General features: G+C 43.4%; 1 protein-coding gene across 5 annotated transcripts in view; it reads right to left on the bottom strand.

Annotated features, from left to right (window-relative positions):
* SLC10A7 (solute carrier family 10 member 7) overlaps nucleotides 1–21,605 on the bottom strand; it is a 311,030-nt gene that overhangs the window by 64,685 nt on the left and 224,740 nt on the right. For all 5 annotated transcript variants that reach the window (XM_069556753.1, XM_069556752.1, XM_069556755.1 and 2 more), the window contains exon 6: nucleotides 18,718–18,753. In XM_069556753.1, the coding sequence (XP_069412854.1) occupies nucleotides 18,718–18,753 (36 nt within the window). The remainder of the gene's footprint in view (nucleotides 1–18,717; nucleotides 18,754–21,605) is intronic.

Raw genomic sequence — 21,605 nt, 5'->3', positions numbered from 1 at the left:
TGCTGCGGAGCTGGGGTTCGCATGTGAGAACCACGACAAGTTACTACAGCACGTGGTGCGTGCTATGTGCTCAGTCCTGTCAGACTCTCTGAGACCCCACAGTTGTAGCTCGCCAGCCTCTTCTGTCCGTGGATTCTCCAGGCAAGAATACTGGAGTGGGTACTGCACATAGTGGGTGCATGTGTGATAAGCTGCTTCAGTTGTGTCTCTTTGCGACGCTATAGACCATAGCCTGCCAGAGCTCCTCTGTCTGTGGCATTCTCCCATCAAGATCACTGGAGTGGGTTGCCATGCCCTCCTCCATGGGATCTCTCGACCCAGGGATGGAACTTGCATCTCCTGCATTGGCAGGCAGATTTTTTTTTTTTTTTTTAACCACTGAGCCACCTGGGAAGCCACATTGTCTGTACATGGCTCTGAAGCTTAAAGTGTTGGATGACTTAATACAGTGACCCCTTGAGGTGGGTCTCATTAGTACCCCATTTTCACAAGAGGAAACAGTGGGGCAGGACAGTCCAACAGCTTGGTTACTGTATCTCCAAAGTGGCAGAGCAGTGATCTCAACCGAGAAGGCTGGCTCCACAGCGTCACACTTAATCCTTAGGTTCTACAGCACAATACTTTGGCCACCTCATGCAAAGAACTGTCTCATTTGAAAAGACCCTGATGTTGGGAAAGACTGAGGGCAGGAGGAGAAGGGGACGACAGAGGATGAGATGGTTGGATGACTTCACTGACTCAATGGACATGAGTTTGAGCAAGCTCCAGGAATTGGTGATGGACAGGGAGGCCTGGCGTGCTGCAGTCCATGGGGTTGCAAAGAGTCGGACTTGACTGAGCGACTGAACTGAACTGAATGACCGAAGAACAGAGCATTGAGGTGGGAGGGGACAAGAATGGAGGCCAAAGTTGGGCTCTGCTTGTCCATGTGAGAGAAAGAAGAATGTGAGTGTGAGTGTGTGTTGGGGGCCTGCATGGAGAGGGATATAGGCAGAAGCAAGAGGGAGGGAAAAAAGATAAAAAGGGGGGATGGCAGGAAACTTGATAAGCAGTGGATGCCGGCACAGCCTTTCTCAACTGGGTTTCTGGATTTGAACCAGAGGACTCAGAAAATTATTTAAGGGACTTTTTATTAAGTCTCTCAAGGATGGTACATGATTAGTACTGAGGTATATGTATCAGAAAGAAGTTAATCCAGGGACTTCCCTGGTAGTCCAGCGGCTAAGACTCAGCTCCCAGTGCAGAGGGCCCAGGTTCAATCCCTGCTCAGGGAACTAGATCCCACAGGCCACAGCTAGCAGCCCATGTGCCACAATGAAGATCAAATATCCTGTGTGCTGCACCGAAGACCCAGTGCGGCCAAATAAATTTTTTTTTTTTTTTAAAGAGAAGGAAGAAGCTAATCCGGTACATACAAGGGCTGCTTTAGGGCATTAGCATTTAATTTTCCAACCTGGCAGAGGAAGGCTGAGTCGAATGAAGCAAGATTGGCTGCTGTCAATCCATTCAACTTAGAAACTGTTTCATTTGGAAGGAATCTGGATGGACCAGTCAGTGAACTTTTATGGGGCCCGACTAACCAGACTCCAAAAGACAAATAAGTTCTTGATGAAGAGACGCCGGCTGTCTGTAAAATCATAGTTATCAACCTACAGTTAGAAAACAGATGGTGCGTTTAAATCACTCCTGTAAGTGAGCTGACCTGTAAATTGTCATTAACGCACCAGGCCCTCACTTGCTCTGCTGTGTAATCAGCCTTTTATCTCCTACCAGAGAAATCCATTAGCCACAGGCACCGTGACTATTTGTGTCTCCTCTCAGCTATTAAAACATTATTGTATTAAATAATTCACCCCTGATGACTGGTCTTTGCTCTCACAAGTGCCACATTCAGAGAAAAAGAAGAATAGATATTTACAGTTCAGACTGTAGGGGAAGGAATGCTCAATCTCTTCCGTGAGGAAATCAGGAAGAAGGATTCCCTTCCTGCCCAGTTCTGGTCCCTCCCCGGCCCCCCGCCACCCAAGCCCAGCCCCAAGGGATGGAAAGAGGAGGAGGCCTGCTTACCAGTGGGTCCCCATCTTTTGTTACTTTTTTTGGATATGGACCATTTTTAAAGTTTTCATTGAATTTGTTACAATACTGCTTCTGATCTATGTTTTGGTTTTTTGACCACCAGGCATGTAGGATCTCAGCTCCCCGACCAAGGATCGAACCCGCACCCGCTTCATTGGAAGCACTGATTCTTAACCACTGGACCAGCAGGGAAGTCCCCAGATCTAACTCTCTTGTACCCACACACAGACACGCTCATAAACACTGTCCCCTTCCCGTCACAAAGACAAGGCATGCACACAGGAGACGAGAGAGGGTCCCTGGCTTCCAACCCCCGAGCTTTCTGGATTCCCGTCTTTCCCTAAAACTACAGTCCAGCCGTCTTTCATTCCTGCTGCCACTAACACAGGGATACATGCAAACTGCGCTGATAACTTACTCAAAATCAATGACTGAAATGTATAACAGCTGACAGGCTCAATGGAAATGACCATCATTTTTATCAAAGTTAAGAATATGGTTATTAAAAAGCTGTACTGATTCAGCTGCATTTATCAAAGTGAAGACGGGTTATGGGCATGGAAGGCGTATAGTTTGTGGAGGAAATGATCCTTCTTATATCTAGATGCATGATCTTTTTCCTTTCCTGAGCAACAAAGAAAAAAATAGGCTTTAAATGATTTTTTTTTAAAAGATTAAAAAATAGGGAATATTTATTTGGGTTATATGCTAATTTAAAACATAAGATCAAAAGATTATCTTCCAACAATTGATAGCAACTACATACAACTGTAGGTTCTGGTTATTGAAACCACACAGAAATTGTGCCCCCCAGTAAACTGTAAATCAGCTTTCCATTGTCCACAGAGGAAAGCTGTGGGGAGATGGGCTTCCAGGACTGTGTAGATCACAACAAGCTGTGGAAAATTCTTCAAGAGTTGGGAATACCAGACCACCTGACTTGCCTCCTGAGAAATCTGCATGCAGGTCAAGAAGCAACAGTTAGAACTGGACATGGAACAACAGACTGGTTCCAAATCAGGAAAGGAGTACGTCAAGTCTGTATATTGTCACTCTGCTTATTTAACTTGTATGCAGAGTACATCATGCAAAATGCCAGGCTGGATGAAGCACAAGCTGGAATCAAGATTTCCAGGAGAAATATCAATAACCTCAGATACATAGATGATACCATCCTTATGGTAGAAAGTGAAGAGGAACTGGAAAACCTCTTGATGAAAGGGCAAGAAGAGAGTGAAAAACCTGGCTTAACACTCAACATTCAAAAAACTAATATCATGGTATCCGGTCCCATCACTTCATGGCAAATAGATGGGGAAACAATGGAAACAGTGACAGACTTTCTTTCCTTGGATTCCAAAATCACTGCAGATGGTGACAGCCAGCCATGAAATTAAAAGACGCTTGCTCCTTGGAAGAAAAACTATGACCAACATAGACAGCATATTAAAAAGCAGAGACATTACTTTGCTGACAAAGGTCTGTCTAATCAAAGCTATGGTTTTTCCAGTGGTCATGTATAGATGTGAAAGTTGGACTATAAAGAAAGCTGACCACTGAAGAATTGATGCTTTTGAACTGTGGTGTTGGAGAAGACTCTTGAGAGTCCCTTGGACAGCAAGGAAATCCAACCAGTCCATCCTAAAGGAAATCAGTCCTGGGTGTTCACTGGAAGGACTGATGTTGCAGCTGAAACTCCATTATTTGGCCACCTGATGCAAAGAGCTGACTCATTGGAAAAGACCCTGATGCTGGGAAAGATTGAGGGCAGGAGGAGAAGGGGACGACAGAGGATGAGATGGTTGCATGGCATCACTGACTCAATGGATGTGCATTTGAGCAAGATCCGAGAGTTGGTGATGGACAGGGAAGCCTGGCGTGGTGCAGTCCATGGGGGTCAAAAAGAGTTGGACACAACTGAGCGAATGAACTGAACTGGTTGTTCAAACCACACAGAAACTGTAGTGAAATGGGCCCCCCAGTGGACTGTGAATCGACTTTCCATTGCTTACAGAGGAAAGCTGTGGGGAGATGCGCTTCCAGGACACAGTGGACTTCTTGAGCCCAAGTTGCTTCTTGAGCAAGGGTCCACAAACTCCAGGATATAATGTCTGATAATCTGAGGCGAAGCTGATATAATAATAATAGAAATAAAATGCGCAGTAACCATAATGTGCTTGAATCATCCCCAAACCATCCCCCTTGTCCCTGGTCCATGGAAAAATTGTCTTCCATGAAACTTGTCCCTAGTGCCAAAAAGGTTGGGGGCCGCCATTCAAGAGCATTGGAAAATGACTTCTGAGGTGCTCTCCCTTCCCCATTATCTCAACGAGGTCTGGGGGAGCCCTGGGGTGAGCATCTTTTGCTTCATAAGATTCTCCCTGTGTGAAAACATCTCTTTGTGGTTTACGCCCACAGTCAGAAGGTAAGGGGCTCTCAAGCTCAGTGGGAGGGGATCCATCTTACTTGCTTTAAGAACAAATTAGGATAAGTATGGAGCTACTGGGTTTATCAGAGGGTAATTTTTCTTCAAGTGCTTTATGCTTTTTTTTTTTTTATCATTTTCTCCAGGCTTCCCTGGTGGTTCAGACTGGTGGTAAAGAATCTGCCTGCAAGGCAGAAGACCCCGGTTTGATTCCTGTGTCATGAAGATCCTCTGGAGAAGGGGATCCTCCAGTACTCTTGCCTGGAGAATTCCATGGACAGCGGAGCCTGGCAGGTTATAGTCCATAGTGTTGCAAGGTCGGACACAACTGAGCGACTAACACCCAAACACACACACACGTATTTTCTACATCACACATAAGTGATCCCTCGGACTTGCCCCCATCGTTGGGCATATACAACAAAAAATAACAGTACTGTACGTGACACTAATGACTGGATTTGTTGTTTTTGTTTACACTGATGGCATCAAAAGTTGGGGGATTTTCTATCACAGGCGCCAATTACTAGAGAAACTAATGATGACCATGGGCTCAAAAGCTGCCACTGATGTCTCTTGCCCACGCTAACGGTGCTCCTCTGTGAACTCCTATGAAATGCAGTCTGAATCACAGAAAGCTAGTTTATTTTTCCTGTCAATTTCTCCATAATCTTTATTCTTATTTACTCACATAAGGTTTAAGCTTTTTTCGAGACAATAATTATACCTTACTCTGTTTATCCTTCCTATGTTACTTAGAATATACATGTCCAGGAAGTAGTAACTGAGTGCTGATAATATGTCTTAAAACCACCTGTCTGAGACTTTCTTGGTGGTCCAGTGGTTTAGATTTTGCCTTCCAATGCAGGGGCTGTGGGTTTAATCCCTCTTCATGGAGATAAGATCCCACGTGACTTGAGGCCAAAAAATCAAGACATAAAACAGAAGGAACAGTATAACAAATTCAATAAAGACTTTAAAAATGGCCCACATCAAAAAAATCTTTAAAAAAATTAAATAAGTAAAACCACCCGTCTCCGAGGAGGCATGTTTTGTAAGCGCAACCTGGAAGGAATGCTGTCTGAAAGCGCCTTGTGTTCTTAACCAGTCGTGCGATCTCAAGAAGCACAAAACCTCTTCTGAGTGAGGATAACACCTGCTTCTAAAGGTACTCATGCTACTCATATGTAATTATGTAGAAAGTACTATGTGCTGTTCTGTGCTTAGTTGCTCAGTCTGACTCTTTGTGACCCCATGGACTGTAGCTAGCCAGGCTCCTTTGTCCAAGGGGATTCTCCAGGCAAGAATACTGGAGTCGGTTGCCATGCTCTCCTCCAGGGGATCTTCCTGACCTAGGAATCGAACCGGGGTCTCCTGCATTGCACGTGGATTCTTCACCAGCTGAGCTATCCAGGAAGCCCCACAAAGTACCATGTAGCAACTAACACACAACACAACAGCTACTCAATAAAGACTTTTCTACCTCTCTCTCCACCACCTCCCCCTCATCTTTGGAAAAATAAGGTTTCCTATACAGTGTTGTGAGAATTTAGGCCTATTGGGTTTAAAAACTGCTGGGACAGAAAGGGACAGAAGAGACAGTCAGACTAATGGGACACACAGTCAGCCTAGAAACAGGGCGTGGTGTGCCCCGTGGGGTCACGCACATATGTTGGTGTGTGTGCACATGTGTGTATATGTGTCCAGTTATCACAAGGGCATTGAAATATCCGCTTGATGAGGGGCCAGATTTCTAAGAATCAAGTCATAAGTCAAGTCATAGAAAATCAACTGATACAATAACAGAGCTGGTGGCGCTCCCACTTACTCAAGGGGAGCTTACATGCTAATGAATGGATAAACATGTGGGTAAATGTTTATTAAATATCCTCAGGTATTGGCCTGGTGGCTCAGATGGTAAAGAATATGCCTGCAAAGCAGGAGACCCAGGTTCAACCCCTGGATCAGGAAAATCCTCTGGAGGAGGGAATGGCAACCCAACCCAGTATTGTTGCCTTGGAGAATTCCACAGACAAAGGCGCCTAGAGGGCTACAGTCCATAGGGTCACAACGTGTCAGACACAGCTGAGCAACTAACACACACACACACACATACACACAAGGTATTGATGTGGCCACCCCCACATGGGAACACAGTCTGGTCTCTAACTCTGAGGACGTGCCTTTCAGCAGGGTTTCCACTTCACATGTTTCTAGAGCTCTTGATGGTCTGATCACCCTTGCAGCTGGGGTGGGAACGAGGTCTTGACCTGCAATTCTAAGGGCGCAAATTCAGAGTGCTACTGACCTTTCCCTGGCAAGCACGAACTTATTTAAATAAACTGGTGGTCTACAAAATCATGGGGCTTGAGATATGGCAACACCATCCCATATCTGGTCTCCTTATATCGCAATTGCGTCAAATTAGACTGATCTCTTCTATAGTATGAACACAGTTATTTCTGACCTTCTTTGTTTTAACTTTACAGGCAGGAAGACAGAAGTTTGGACACTGCTTCCTTTCATTCCTCAGTCACCGAGATGAGGCTGGGAAGAAGGTGTGAGGGAGCTGCTAAGGAGACTCAGGGAACAGGAGTCCACAGAGGGAGGAGCTTCATGCTGCCTGCTGGCTGGTCCTGACCCCACAGCCTAAGCCTCTGACTCAGCACCGGGGCCTCGTCATCTTCATCACCCACAACACTGTGTTTCAAGCTTTCAAATCTCTCTTCTCTGTTCTTCTCTGTTATTTGCTGTTGAAGAAAACTGTAATCATGGCTGGTAAACACAGTGTTAGTGAAAAACCACATCAAAAGGAAGGAAGACTTTGCAAGTTTCAAGTGATGTTAGGCATACTTGAGAATCAGAACCATGCACATGAAAAGACCCTGAAGTAGGACATCCCTTGAGAAATACTAGAAGTTTCCATCTACCTCTCTCTCTCCTCCAATCAGAAGTTTTCTTTTAAAAAGGGAACCCTCCTACACTGTTGGAAGGAATGTCAATTGATGCAGCCACTATGGAGAACAATATGATGGAGTTTCCTCAAAAAACTAAAAATAGAGCTACCATATGGCCTGGGTATATAGCCAGACAAAATATTAATTCAAAAAGATACAAGCACCCATATGTTCATAGCAGCACTATTTACAATAGTCATCACATAGAAACAATCTATATGTTCACTGACAAATGGATAAAGATGTGGTGTGTGTGTGTGTGTATATATATATACAATGGAATATTACTCAGCCATAAAAAGAATGAAATAATGCCATCTGCAACAAAATGGATAGAACTACAGATTATCATAAGTGAAGTAAGTCAAAAAGAGAAATGCAAGTGCCATCTGATATCATTTCTAAATATGGCACAAATGAACTTACCTACAAAACAGAAACAGATTCACAGACACAGAGAACAAACGTGTGGTTGCCAAGGAGGTGGAGAGGTGGGGGAGAGACGGACTGGGAGTTTGGGATTAGCAGATGGAAGCTACTATATACAGGATGCATAAACAACAAGGTCCTACTGTATAGCGCAGGGAGCTACATTCACTGTCCTGTGAGAAATCATCATGGAAAAAATGAAAACTAATGTATATATAACTGAATCACTTGGCTGCACAGTAGATATTAACACAACATTGTAAATCAACTATACTTCAATAAAACAAACTTAAAAAATTAAACCTGTTGCTCAGTGAAAAATTCATTGTAAAAAGAACACTTCTATTGAATAACACGTTTTCTTTCTTAGTAATCTCCCTTGAAATATTATACTTGCGATATAATTTTTACTTTGGATTTTAATTATCTGTGAATCCATTCTATTTTCTTTATTAAATCATGAATTCTTGGAGGGAAGGATCAATGTCAGGCTGGTGTGTGCAATATTCACTGTGCATAGTAGGCATTCAAACACTGAATAAAAGAGTGGATGTTTTGTTGAACATTATTTTAAAAATTGTACATTATTTTTCATAGCAAATACAAAGTAAAGTTTCATGAAGCAGGCTGAGATCCTAACCTTTGAACCACTGGTTTATCATCTGAATCACTCCAATCACTCCTCCCTGGTGTGCTGCAGTCCATGGGGTTGCAAAGAGTCCGACACAACCGAGCAACTGAACTGAATTGAACTGAACTGAATCACTACTCATCTATCTTTCTATTTCCCTCCTTTCAACCAATATTGAATATTCGGCATCAGAGATAAGCTAATGAATAAAATAGTCATGGCTGCTGGCCCAGGAGAACAAAATCTAGCGGCTGCCGACCACGTGAAATACTGTTTCACAAGGACCATTCACACAGAACTGCAAGCAATGAACTTCGGGAAGTGTAGTTTTAAGCTAGTTTGTGTGCTGGGTTTCTCAGGTGTCTGACTCTTTGTGACCCCATGGACTGTAGCCCACCAGGCTCCTCTGTCCGTGGAACTTTCCAGGCAAGAGTACTGAAGCAAGAGTACTGAAGTTTCCTTCTCTAGGGCATCTTCGCTACCCAGGGGTTGACCCTGTGTCTCCTGCATTGGCAGGTGGATTCTTCATCACTGAGCCACCTGGGAAACCGACAAAGCTTTTATTTATCCTAACAGATTTGAAATCCACGGTTTGATACACATCCACTGACAAAATAAAGACAACAATTTCTGCCTCTGCCAACATCAGAGGTGTGTCATCAAGAAAACTGAGGTGATATATGGAAAAAAAAAAAACTTTCCATCTTAGGAGTGAACAGTGCTATTTCGGGAAGTTTCACTGTGCTCACTGCCAGCCATGGTAAATACTGGATTCATTTACACACAAGTTTATAAGATTATAGGCTACAGATAGTTAAAGAATCTTAAAATTTTAAGTTTTAAGACACAGCCCATCACTAAGGTCTGGACTAAGCGGACCACTGGGGCATTTCATCAGATACATGCTTTTGCAGAAACCAATTAAAAGACGCTAACTCCTTGGAAGGAAAGTTATGACCAGCCTAGATAGCATATTGAAAAGCAGAGACATTACTTTGCCAACAAAGGTCCGTCTAGTCAAGGCTATGGTTTTTCCTAGTGGTCATGTATGGATGTGAGAGTTAGACTGTGAAGAAAGCTGAGTGCCGAAGAATTGATGCTTTTGAACTGTGGTGTTGGAGAAGACTCTTGAGAGTCCCTTGGACTGCAAGGAGATCCATTCTGAAGGAGATCAGCCCTGGGATTTCTTTGGAAGGAATGATGCTAAAGCTGAAACTCCAGTACTTTGGCCACCTCATGCAAAGAGTTGACTCACTGGAAAAGACTCTGATGCTGGGAGGGATTGGGGGCAGGAGGAGAAGGGGACGACAGAGGATTAGATGGCTGGGTTGCATCACCGACTCGATGGACATGAGTTTGAGTGAACTCCGAGAGTTGGTGATGGACAGGGAGGCATGGTGTGCTGCAGTTTATGGGGTCGCAAAGAGTCGGACACGACTGAGCGACTGAACTGAACTGAACATCCTTCTTGGCATTATTTTCTATTTTCTTTTATAAAGTGTCAAATTTAAATAACTAGCATTGGACTTTCCTGGTGGTTCCGTGGTTAAGAATCTGCCTGCCGATGCAGGGAACACGGGTTTGATCCCTGGTCTGGGAAGATCCCACATGCTGAGGAGCAGCTAAGCCCATGTGCCATAGCTCCTGAAGCCTGAGCACCCTCCAGCCTGTGCCCAGCAACAAGAGAAGCTGCTGCAGTGTGAGAATCCTGAGCACCACAGCCAGAGAGTAGCACCCACTGGCTACAACCAGAGAAAGCCCGCATGAGCAGCAAGAGACCCAGCACAGCCAAAATAATAACAATAGTAAAATAACTAGCATCTGATGATTCTTTACAGTTTACAACATGCTTTCCCATAAACAGACTCATTTCATCTTATTAAAATTCTTACTTTACAGAAGTGAAAACTGAGGCTGACAAGAGTTATGGAAAATTCACTGTTCACAACAGATGCTGACTGTGAATTGAACCAAAATAAGATGCCTTCTCCCCATACTACGCTGCCTCCCCCCCATACTACGCTGCCTCCCCACAACAGACAGCGAGGGAAGTGAAATTAGTCCCTTAAAAATGGCTTTACAGTACGAAACATGGCCCTGAAGGTAGGGCATGTAACCAGGAAATAGTCACCTTAAAAGTCACCCTAGCCTGATTCTTTGAATAGAGGCACCCATCAACCTGCACAACGGTGATGTAGTGATATGGTAAGAAAAATATATTTGCTTTTTGTCCCCGAGCACAGTAAAGTTCTGAAACCCTCATAATTTCCTGAGTGATGGGGTGATAAGAGCAAGTTTTGTTACATTATTCAGATTTTGTTCTCAGCACCTGGCACAGAAGGGTTCAGAGAACTCCCAGGTTGGGGAATGCATCCATATGCAGGGAGTAGATGACTCAGCCCAAACTCCATGGCACAAAAGATTCTGCACTTGGGACCCTTCTGGACCCTGCTCTATGTACCTGTTCATCAGGCTATTAATTTGTTTCCTTTACAAATAACCTGTGATAGTAAATACAGTGTTTCTCTGGGTTCTGTGAACAGTGGGAGCAAATTACTGAATCCGAGGATGGGGTTGTGGGACACCCTGACTTGTAGCTGGTGCTAAGTCACTTCAGTCCTGTCTGACTCTGTGCGACCCCATAGACAGCAGCCCACCAGGCTCCCCCGTCCCTGAGATTCTCCAGGCAAGAACACTGGAGTGCGTTGCCATTTCCTTCTCCAATGCAGGAAAGTGAAAAGTGAAAGTGAAGTCGCTCAGTCGTGTCTGACTCTTAGCGACCCCATGGACTGCAGCCTACCAGGCTCCTCTGTCCATGGGATTTTCCAGGCAAGAGTACTGGAGTGGGGTGCCATTGCCTTCTCTGTGACTTGTAGCTAAGTTGGACCAAAGTGTGGGTAACCTGGGAACCACTACTTCAGATTGGCACCTGAAGTGAGAGGCAGTCTTGTGGGACTTGGACCCTTCACTTGTGAGGGATATGTATTAAATCTGTGTAGTCAGTGTCAAAATGAATTACACTGTAGAATACCCAGTTGGTGTTCTAAGAGAACTGGAAGATTGGTTGTTGTGGAAAACCTGTACCTTTGGCATCAGAAGTACTCTGAGCACAGAGTACTCAATTGTCCTTTACCAAGCATCCATTCGAAAATGCTTGTGAGGACTTCCCCGGTGGTCCAGTGGATAAGACTGCACTTCTAATGCAAGGGGTGAGGTTTAGATCCTTGCTCAAGGTGCTAAGAATCCACATGCTGCACATCTTGGCCAAAAAAACACATTAAAAAAAAAAAGCTTGTGAGTGACTTCTACAGACAGGCATGATTTTGAACACTGGGTCACAGCAGTGACCAAAACATCAAGCCTCTACTATCTTGTGATGCTTTGCTCTCGTTAGAGAAGAGAGATAATAAACACATTAACTGGTGATTAAGATGTTACAGGATAGTAAGTGCTAAGAGCAACAATGAAGCATGGTAGGCCGGGAGGGAGTGAGGGATGTAATAATATGATATATTCTTTCACATGAAGTAGTGAGGAAAGACCTCTCTTCTAAAATGACATCTGACCAGATGAAAGTGAGGGAGGGAGCCTTGGGGGTGGATATCTGGGAGTGGGGAAGTGGGGAGATTTACGCTGAGCCAATGCCACGTGTAGAGATCTTGAGGATGGTCCCTGGGGCTGCTGGACCATCCCATTGCATCTGTGCATCCCATTCACTCTCCCACATGACTATTTCATGTCCTCTCCTTTGTCATCAAATCTCCACCCCCTCCTTGCCTTTTCTTGCCTCCTACCCCTAACCTTATTTGCCACTCCACTGAGAAAATAGAGCCAGAGGAGAACTTAACAAGTTCTTCCACTTGCATCCACCAATTTACCTACATCTCTGCTCACATCTCCTGGTTTCCCTCTCATTACTCCGATGAACTACCTGTGCTTAGGAGGCCATACACCCTCTACACACTTGAACTCATTCCCCTTCTACTCATGGACAGAGATCCATAAATTATCCCCTCTTTTTTTCTGTATCAATTTTTCCTTCTTTAACTGGATTAATCTATCAATACAAATGAACCTCTCAACACACATATGCTAATAATTTTCCCAACTTAAAAAAGAATCCTCTCTGGATCTTTCACTAACTTTGTTGCTGTCCTATTTTCTGCACACTTTAGAGCAAAATGAATTCTGTCTGTAACTCTTTTTTCTTCATCCATTCTTGAACCTATGTCAGTCAGGCTTTCACCTCTACAACTCTGCTGAAATAGGTCTTATTAAGGTTGCCAGTGGCCTCCATCTTATTAAAAATCAATCACCAGTTGTACTTTATTTTATCTGAAGTATTACTAGCATTTGAAGTAGTTGGCCCTTTCTCCCTTCTGAAGCACATTCACTGCTAGACTTAGGACCCTGGCATCTTTTGGTGTTCTTCCTAGGCAAACTGGATATCCTTGGTCTTCTTTGCAGACCTCCTAACATTAGAATGCCCCAAATGCAGTCTGCTGATACTTTCTCTTTCTCTAATCTTTTTTTAGTGATCTCATCCAATCCAACTCAAAATCCATTTCTATGCTGACCTTTCCCACATGTGTATCTCTTGTCTAGACCTTCCTCCTGAATTCCAGACATATAGTCAACTGCTTACTTGACTTCCCTCCTTAGATGTCTGAAAGGCAGCTCAACCCAGACATGTCCAAGGCTGAATGTGTTCAACCCTATAGTCTTCCCCATCTTAATCCATGGCAATTCCATAGTTCCAGTTGCACAGGGGTGTAATTACCCTTGATTCGTATCTTTCCCTTATGATTTTTATTCAACCTCTCAGTTCTTTCCAGAAAATAAAAAACTACTTCCTACCAGATTTATTCAGCTGCGCTGGCCCAGGTTAACAGCCTCTCTTGTACTATCTTTCTAGCTGGTCTTCCTGTCTCCACCATGATCCCCTTAACGATCTACTCAACCCAGCATCCAGAATCACCATTTTACAGAGAATGTCAAAACATGCCATTCCCTTGATCAAAACTCTTTCCATGGTCTCCGGCCTCTCTTGAACAATAATTCAAAGGCCTTATGAGGGATTTTAAGGTCCTCTCTCATTTGGCCTCTACTACAACTCTGACTTCATCTCCATGTACTCAGCCCCTTGCTCACTCCATTCCAGGCACACTGGCCTCCCTACTGTTCCCCAGACACCAGGCATACTCTCAGGACCTCTGCACTTGCTGTTACTTCCACCTGGAACATTCTACCACCAGAAAACTCACTCTGTTATCTCCTGTAGGTCTTTGCTCAGTGGGTCTAACCATGACCAGCTGGTTTAAAATAGCAAACACCAACCCACTTCCCTTCCTTACTTTATTTTTTCTTTAGCACCCACCTTATACAATCTATTTTTACTTATTTGTTGGTTCTTTCTTTCCACTAGTGTATACCCTAGTATTAAGAAGTAGCAGTATGGCTCGGTCTTGTCTGACTCTGTGCGACCCCAAGGACTGTAGCTCCCCCAGGCTTCTCTGTCCGTGGGATTCTCCAGGCAAGAATACTGGAGTGGGTTGCTATTTCCTGCTCCAGGGAATCTGGATGACTCAAGGATCATCCCTGTGTCTCTTAGGTTCCCAGTATTGGGAGGAGGTTTCTTTACCACTAGCACCACCTGGGAAACCAGTATGTATCCTCTATTAGAGCAAAGATATATCTGTTTTGCTCATTGCTATATCCTTGGCACCCAGGAAAGTGTCTGGTATATTGGAAGAACTGAATACATACTACTGAATGAGTGATGAATAAGCTTAAGTAGCTTTTTGGAGGAACTGGGTTATAAAAGAGGGCATAGAAGTGGAGTGCACATAGGAGAGGGTGAAATTTACTTTTTGAGATGTGCAGTCTTACAGAATGCTTGCATGCGCATATAAATGATCCAGTGGAGATAGAAACCTTAATGACACCGGAGAAGGAGGGAAATCTGGGCAGCTCCTGTTGTCAGGTAGGAAAAGGGATGGCACAACTGGAGGGACTAGCCTTAGATGGGAGCCAAGATCATGTATTCACAGAAAGAGGAGAGAAGGTGAAGAATACAGGCACAAATAGATGGGATCTTATAAACTTATCTGATTGCTTTTGACTTCTTCATCAGTTAATTCCCTTTTTGTATCAGTTGAGATGAAAAAAGAAAAAAGAGGCAATGGAGATTTGAGAAGGGGTGAAATGATTCTCTAGAGAGTGGGCATATCTGTTGATTAGGGGAAGGGAGTAGGACTGCCAGGCTCGTTTACAATCAGTTGTCATGAATTTCCAGTGAGACCAGTCAGCATGAGAGTGGGTGCTCCAGTGTGTTCAGGTATAAATACAAAAAAAGGTGTAGAGTTGGATTTAAGCAGACTTGGCACTGGCCAGGCAAACAGGAAGCAATAAGAGATGAGCAAGGTTGTTGATGGTGGATGTAACAAAGTAATTACAGTGATGAAACATGAGATCCAAGCTTGGTCAGATGGAACGTGAGGATAAGAGGGTGAGGTAGGGTGGATTTGCTAGAAGTACTGTGAAGGTGATAAGGTAAATAAACTGGCCCTTCTGGCAAGTTTGAAGAATTCGTAACTTGTGGAATAAGTTACAAAGATAGGAGATGTCAGTGGAAGGAGATGTTTGAAAATAGGATTATGGAAGGATTTGTTATTGGCAGTACTAAGCCAAGGGTCTGACTGCAGAGATGACTGGCTGAGATTAAATGAAAGGCAATCTAATTGGAGAAGGGGTCAAGAATTTCGAGGTCAAGGTATTGGAAAGGTCAACCATGTGAATATTGAAAACACCAAAAGTCAATCCAAGTGTATTGTTAAAAAAGGGACAATGGAAAGGTGCAAACATTTCTCTGGACACTTAGAGCATGACCTAGCATTTCACTGACAATTACAATAAGCAGCAGCAGGTAATATAGGTGTATGGCATTACCTTTAAAGGTAATAGGGGATTTTACGGAGAAGGCATGAGAAGTGATCTGGAATTGGTAATGAGGTGCAAGAAAGACACCTTATCCCCCTTTAAGGCTCAGTAATATGAAAGGTGCCAGCAGCACAAACATGAATCAGAAGACAGCATTCAATTGGAGCAAGGTAGTAACAGGAACATTCTGAGAAGATGTTGAGAATACAGACATCTGAGATTCCATCAGCAAAAATGGCTTTTACTAGCTACTGTGCCTGACTGTCTAGAAATTCCCATTTTTAAGATATTATATAACAAAAAGACAATTCCATTTTCATGGGCTGTATTAGTTTCTTTGACTTTCGTTAACAAAATACCACAAACTGGGTGGCTTAAAAAAGCAGAACTGTATTGCTTCACAGCTGTGGAAACTGCAGGTCTGAAATCAAGCAAGACTGTGAGCCCTCTTAAATCCCTAGAGAGTTCTTCCTTGTCTCTTCCAGCTTCTGACGTTGGCTGGCAACCCCTGCTCCTTGGCCTGCGGGTGCATCACTCTAATCTCTGCCTCCATCAGGACACGGCACTCCCCCTGTGGGTCTCTGACTCGTCTTCTTTAAGGACACCAGTCATGTTGGATTCCCTGGTGGCTGCAGGCAGGAAAGCGTCTGCCTGCAACGTGGCAGACCTGGGTTCAATGCCTGGGTCAGGAAGATCCCCTGGAAAGGGAGATGGCAACCCACTCCAGTACTCTTGCCTGGAAAATTCCAGAGATGGAGGAGACTGAGATCACAAAGAGTCAGACACGACTGAGCAACTTCACTGGTTCACTGGTCATGATGGATTAAGGACCCACCCTATACCAGTTTGACATCATCTTAACTAATTACAACTGCAACACCCCTAGTTCAAATAAGGTCACATTCTGATGCACTAGAGATTAGAGGGGTTTCCCAGGTGGTGCTAGTGGTAAAAAAAAACCACCTGCCAATGCAAGAGACATAAGGATGTGGGTTCGATCCCTGGATCAGGAAGATCCCCTGGGGGAAGGCATGGCCACTCACTCCAGTATTCTTGCCTGGGAAATCCCATGGACAGAGGAGCCTGGCGAGCTACAGTCCATAGGGACCCAAAGAGTCAGACACAACTTAGTGCACACACACACACACACACACACACACGGATTAGAACTTTAACCTATCTTTCTTTCAGGGAAACACAACATCGCATCGGGTTAACCACAGTAGAACTGTTGATGAAAAACACTATGTTTTTAATGAAACGTAAGTCACTCAGATTTTTGCCGTATGCAGTAAAGTGAAGCCTGGTCACCCAAGTGTCCAAGCAATCCCCATTGTTTGTAAAAATGCACACCAACCTAAACAGATAAAAAGTGTTATATACTGTGTATGTGATTTTAAGTCATGTAATATAGAAGTAGTCATTGAGGTCATATGATGGTGCCATTGAACCTAGTGGAACAGCCCAGTTAGCTCAAAAGGGAGGCATTAGACTTTTGAGTTGAGGGTCTTGGGGTCTCTTTCACTATTCTTGTAGCTCGATGATTTAAAAATGTTGAACCAACTAAAGCTCACAAGTCTATGGGGCTAAGAGTGGGGCAAACTTGCAATAGCGTGACACCATTAATATTAACCAGCTGGGCATGTCTTGCTATAACACAGTAATAGGTAGGAAAGGGAGAAAGGTACTCACTTGGTTCTTTGATCACAAGTTGAAACAGTGTCTCAAAAGACTCCAGACTCTGAGATACTCAAAAGTGCTACCTAGGTCTCAGCCCCCTAGCTGTGGCTGTGATCTTTTTCAAAGGGCTGTGGAGTAAGAGATGCTACTCTTCTGCAATGGAGAAAACCTAGGCTATGTACCCATACTACTGAGAAAACCTAGGCTACGTATCATTGGACATTCTGTATACGCCCAGCTCTACACTACTTCTCTGGCTCACTGCCATTGGGGACCCCAGGCTGGCCTGCATCCTGTGGCCACTGAGGGCTGTTCCTGGGAAATTATTGTCCCAGGTCCTGGAAATAACACTGAGGGATGATCCTAGCTCTCACATTTAGTGAGCAGGTAGACACATACCAAGTCTTTTCTTCCCAATGAACGCAAATAACACTCACTTCAGTTTCAGCGTAACTCACGGCAAATTCTGAACTGGTGATTCTAAATAAATGAGGTCTGTTATGCTGTGGGAAGTGATCTGATTATTGACACTCCTTACCTTCTAAGGATAGAGGTGGCATTTCAAACGGCATGGTAAAGTTGAGGATTATTACTGGCAGGTAATGTCTTTCATGAAAGATGCAAAATCCAACTGTTCAGTAAGGCATCTTTTCCTCTCCACTTCCCACACAGCTTGTAAGAAATGAAGTCCCTCACTCTATTACTTTAATTGAATTCCAACTTGGGTAATTACACTATAATTAAATAAATTTCCCCCACAGTTTTAATTCACTGACAAATAGTGCTAGTCAAACAGCTACATTTCACTTCTAGAAACGCATCCCCACTCTATTTCAGTGATGAGTGGAGTGATTTATATTTGGGAGATGTTGTGTATGAAAAATGCACAGTTCATAAAATATTTTAGGTATCATTCATGATTACATATGCTTTTCTCAGCATGAGATAACATTAATTTCATTATAATCTCTCATCTAATTTCTCATATGCTTAGTGCCAAAAAAAGAAATAAGATAGGTAATTAGCATTTCTTATTTTCAGAACAAGTTTTGCTACTGGTGTACCAGTAGCTTATATTAGTTTTTCTTTTCCTAAAGCACATCCCTGGGAACAGACTGGGATAGGTGTTACTGTTTCCCATTCTACAGATGAAAAAATTGAGGCAATGTTCCCCAGAGTGAGGAAGCCATTTCCTATCCATACCAGCACTGGGAACTAAGCTTTGTCCGGTCCCCTGGACCAAGGCTCTTTCTATCAGCCTAGACCATTAGTAATCACTTTAGTCTTACTAATGGGAAAATAAAGTGCAGCACGTTTTGACCCATGTCACAGGGTGCTAATTTGTAATAATTAATGATTTAGCCAGGAGTCAGAGGCCTGATAAATGGGCCCTGCTGCTATCCGTGGTCACGAGACTACAGAGATTCTGACTTTGTACAGCTCACCCGGAAGAACAGTTCAAAATACGATGCCAAGTGGTGTAAAAGATTTCAATTTCAGTTTTTTTCCTAACTATCTTTCTTAAAGGGTTGTAGATGGCTTTTAATGAAAGACATTAAAAACAATATCAAAATACTCACAAAAAGCAGCAGTAGCAGGGGTGTGACAACGATGCCCTGAAAGAAATAAAAGAGAATGATGATCATCTATCAGCCTGGACAGCAGGAGATTTTCTTTGCCATTTTAAACCCTGATGCACAGAAATGTTTATCCTTCTCATTTCTGTTTAATAAAATCTAGGAGATAAAGAAGAGGGAGCCCCAATCTTGGCTCTCCTGACCACAAGGCCTTAGCGTCTCCAGTATAGTTATTCATATCTCGTATCATTTAAAGTACAACTACCAATCTTCCTTCAACTGGTCTTCCCTTTTTCAAGCCTAAGTTCCCTTCCATGTTGCATATGCATCACTTGGGTGAAAGCTGGCAAGCTTTCTCACTCCAAGGCTTTCAACTCTAACTTGGATAAAGTGCCCCCTTTCAAGAGGAGACAGGTGGTTTAGTCCCAGTTGGGGTCCTCTCCTGAGCAAAGACCACGTCAGCTGTGATGAATGAGATGTCGTGATTTTGTAATGTGAACTGATCTCCCCGAGGAAACGAGCTGAGATCTCAAAACTCATTTCACTTGATTAGACTCCATGTCTCCATGGTGGAAGGCAAGTCTTTCATCTAATTCAGCCACCGAGGACCACCTTGGTCCCTCTGTCTCCCCGAGGCAGGAAGGAGCTAAAGATTTGTTTTCTTCGATGACAGGGAACAGTTTGAGGCTGTTGTTGATGAGGCAGGATACAAGCTTTTAGGTTTCTTAAAGGTAAATCTTTAAAACTAGGTGCTTGAGTTGGGAGTTAACATGACAGGTCTCAGTTTTAGAGCAGCAGCTGATGATTTGCAAACTTAGTTGTTCCTTTATCTCTCAACACTTTATTATGATTTATAGAAGAAAGAGCATTTCATCCCTCTATTAATGAATTCTACTTGGACCTTTAAAATCCCAAAGATTCTGTGAGTCTGCGCGTGTGAGTGTGAGAGAGAGACAGAGACAGACAGAGACAATACTGTGACCAGGATCCAGTTTTGGGACCTCTTCATTACTTTTGGGGAAAAGGCCTTTTGGTATTACTATATGGAAGCCCTTTTGTCATTACAGTAACTAAATTCTTTTGACTGTGGCCCAAAGGAATGGCTTACCTTATATGAACATTGCTATCATAACTTTCTTAGGCATATACACATGTGAATATCCACACGCCGACTTGCTTTATTGTTAAATAATAGAATAAATGCTTCTTTATTGTGCAAACTTTTGTGATTGGTGATAGGGAATACTGCATTTTAAGTGTTATATTTTAAAATCTATTTATTAAAACATGTATTGTGACTTCTCAGCTCCATCGGTGTCTAGGAAGCAATTTCTCATCAGCACCATTTAGAAGAGTGGCATGTACAAAATATTGGAGAAGGAAATGGCAACCCACTCCAGTGTTCTTGCCTGGAGAATCCCAGGCATAGGGGAGCCTGGTGGGCTGCCGTCTATGGGGTCACACAGAGTCGGACACGACTGAAGCAACTTAGCAGCAGCAGCAGCAGCAGTATGCACAAAATGCCAAAACAATTTTTAAGAGCTACTGTCCTTCAATGACATGGAATCTATTCAGGCTCTAGGAATAATTCTGAACTTTGCAAGGCCACGCGGAAACGGAAATATCTGGTTATTTTAGTCTATGTGGGAGCCATCTGATTTCAAGTCAATTTGTTTAAATGTTTATTGAACGTCCACTTATACATGCCAGGCATGGTTCCAATTAATTAGAAGAATTAATGAAAACTGATTCGGCAGAAAGGGGGTTAGGGTATTCCAGGAAGAGTGAAGGACCTCTGCAAAACTCTAAAAAATTGAGCAGGGAGGGGAGAAAAGTATCAAGTGGAGGAACTCAGAGACCATCGAAGGTCTTGGGGGCCAGGGGAGGGAGCTTCAAGTTGATCCTTTTAACACTGGCAAACTATTAAAGAACTTAAGGGAGGGAGGTGGTGCAATGAGTTAGTACGTAATTTCGTGTATGGAGAATGGATTTGACTTTACTTATTAACTGAGCCAGTTTTACCCTTGTTATCGATCAGTTCACCTAAATTTAGGTAAAAGAAAATAGAAACTTATGTTAATGTTTATTATGCAATTTCAATAGCACTGATGATGTTTTTGAGAAACAGCATGATATCTATAATAGGATAAGAACTCCCCCAACTCCCAACCCAAGAAGAAGGCTGAGCATTGTCACCACCCTGGAGACATCTGTCTTGTTTTAGAGGAGTAGAAGTTACACTGGTATCATATGACACGGGGGGACTGAGGTTCTTCCTGGTGCCCTTTCATTTTCTTTGCAATAATGGACTAGTAATAGTATTTGTAATAATATCAGTACTATTAATGGTATTTGGCTCCAGTACTTCTATGCATATTTTAAAATTTGACCTTCCTCTATTGACGGGGTTGGGATCATAATAGCCCCACTTTATGGATGAGGAGAAGACCCTTGAGTGTCTCTTGGACTGCAAGGAGATCAAACCAGTCAATCCTACAGGAAATCAACTCTGAATATTCATTGGAAGGACTGATGCTGAAGCTGAAGCTCCAATACTTTGGCCACCCGATGGGAAGAATTCAGTCTTGGAAAAGACCCTGATCCTGGGAAAGATTGAGGGAAGGAGGAGAAGGGGATGACAGAGGATGAGACGGTTGGATGGCATCACCAAACCGATGGACATGAGTTCGAGGAAGCTCTGGGAGTTGGTGATGGATAGGGAAGCCTGGTGTGCTATGGTCCATGGGGTCGCAAAGAGTCAGACATGATTTAGCAACTGAACAACAACAACAATGACAATGGATGAAGAAACTGAGGTTCAAAATAGCCAAGCAACTGGCCCCAAGCCACACAGCAAATTAAATGGCAAAGACTGGACTAGCGCCCATTGT

Source organism: Ovis canadensis, chromosome 17, assembly GCF_042477335.2.
Source record: "Ovis canadensis isolate MfBH-ARS-UI-01 breed Bighorn chromosome 17, ARS-UI_OviCan_v2, whole genome shotgun sequence".
Taxonomy (NCBI): domain Eukaryota; kingdom Metazoa; phylum Chordata; class Mammalia; order Artiodactyla; family Bovidae; genus Ovis; species Ovis canadensis.
This window is presented reverse-complemented; position numbering and strand designations above follow the sequence as displayed.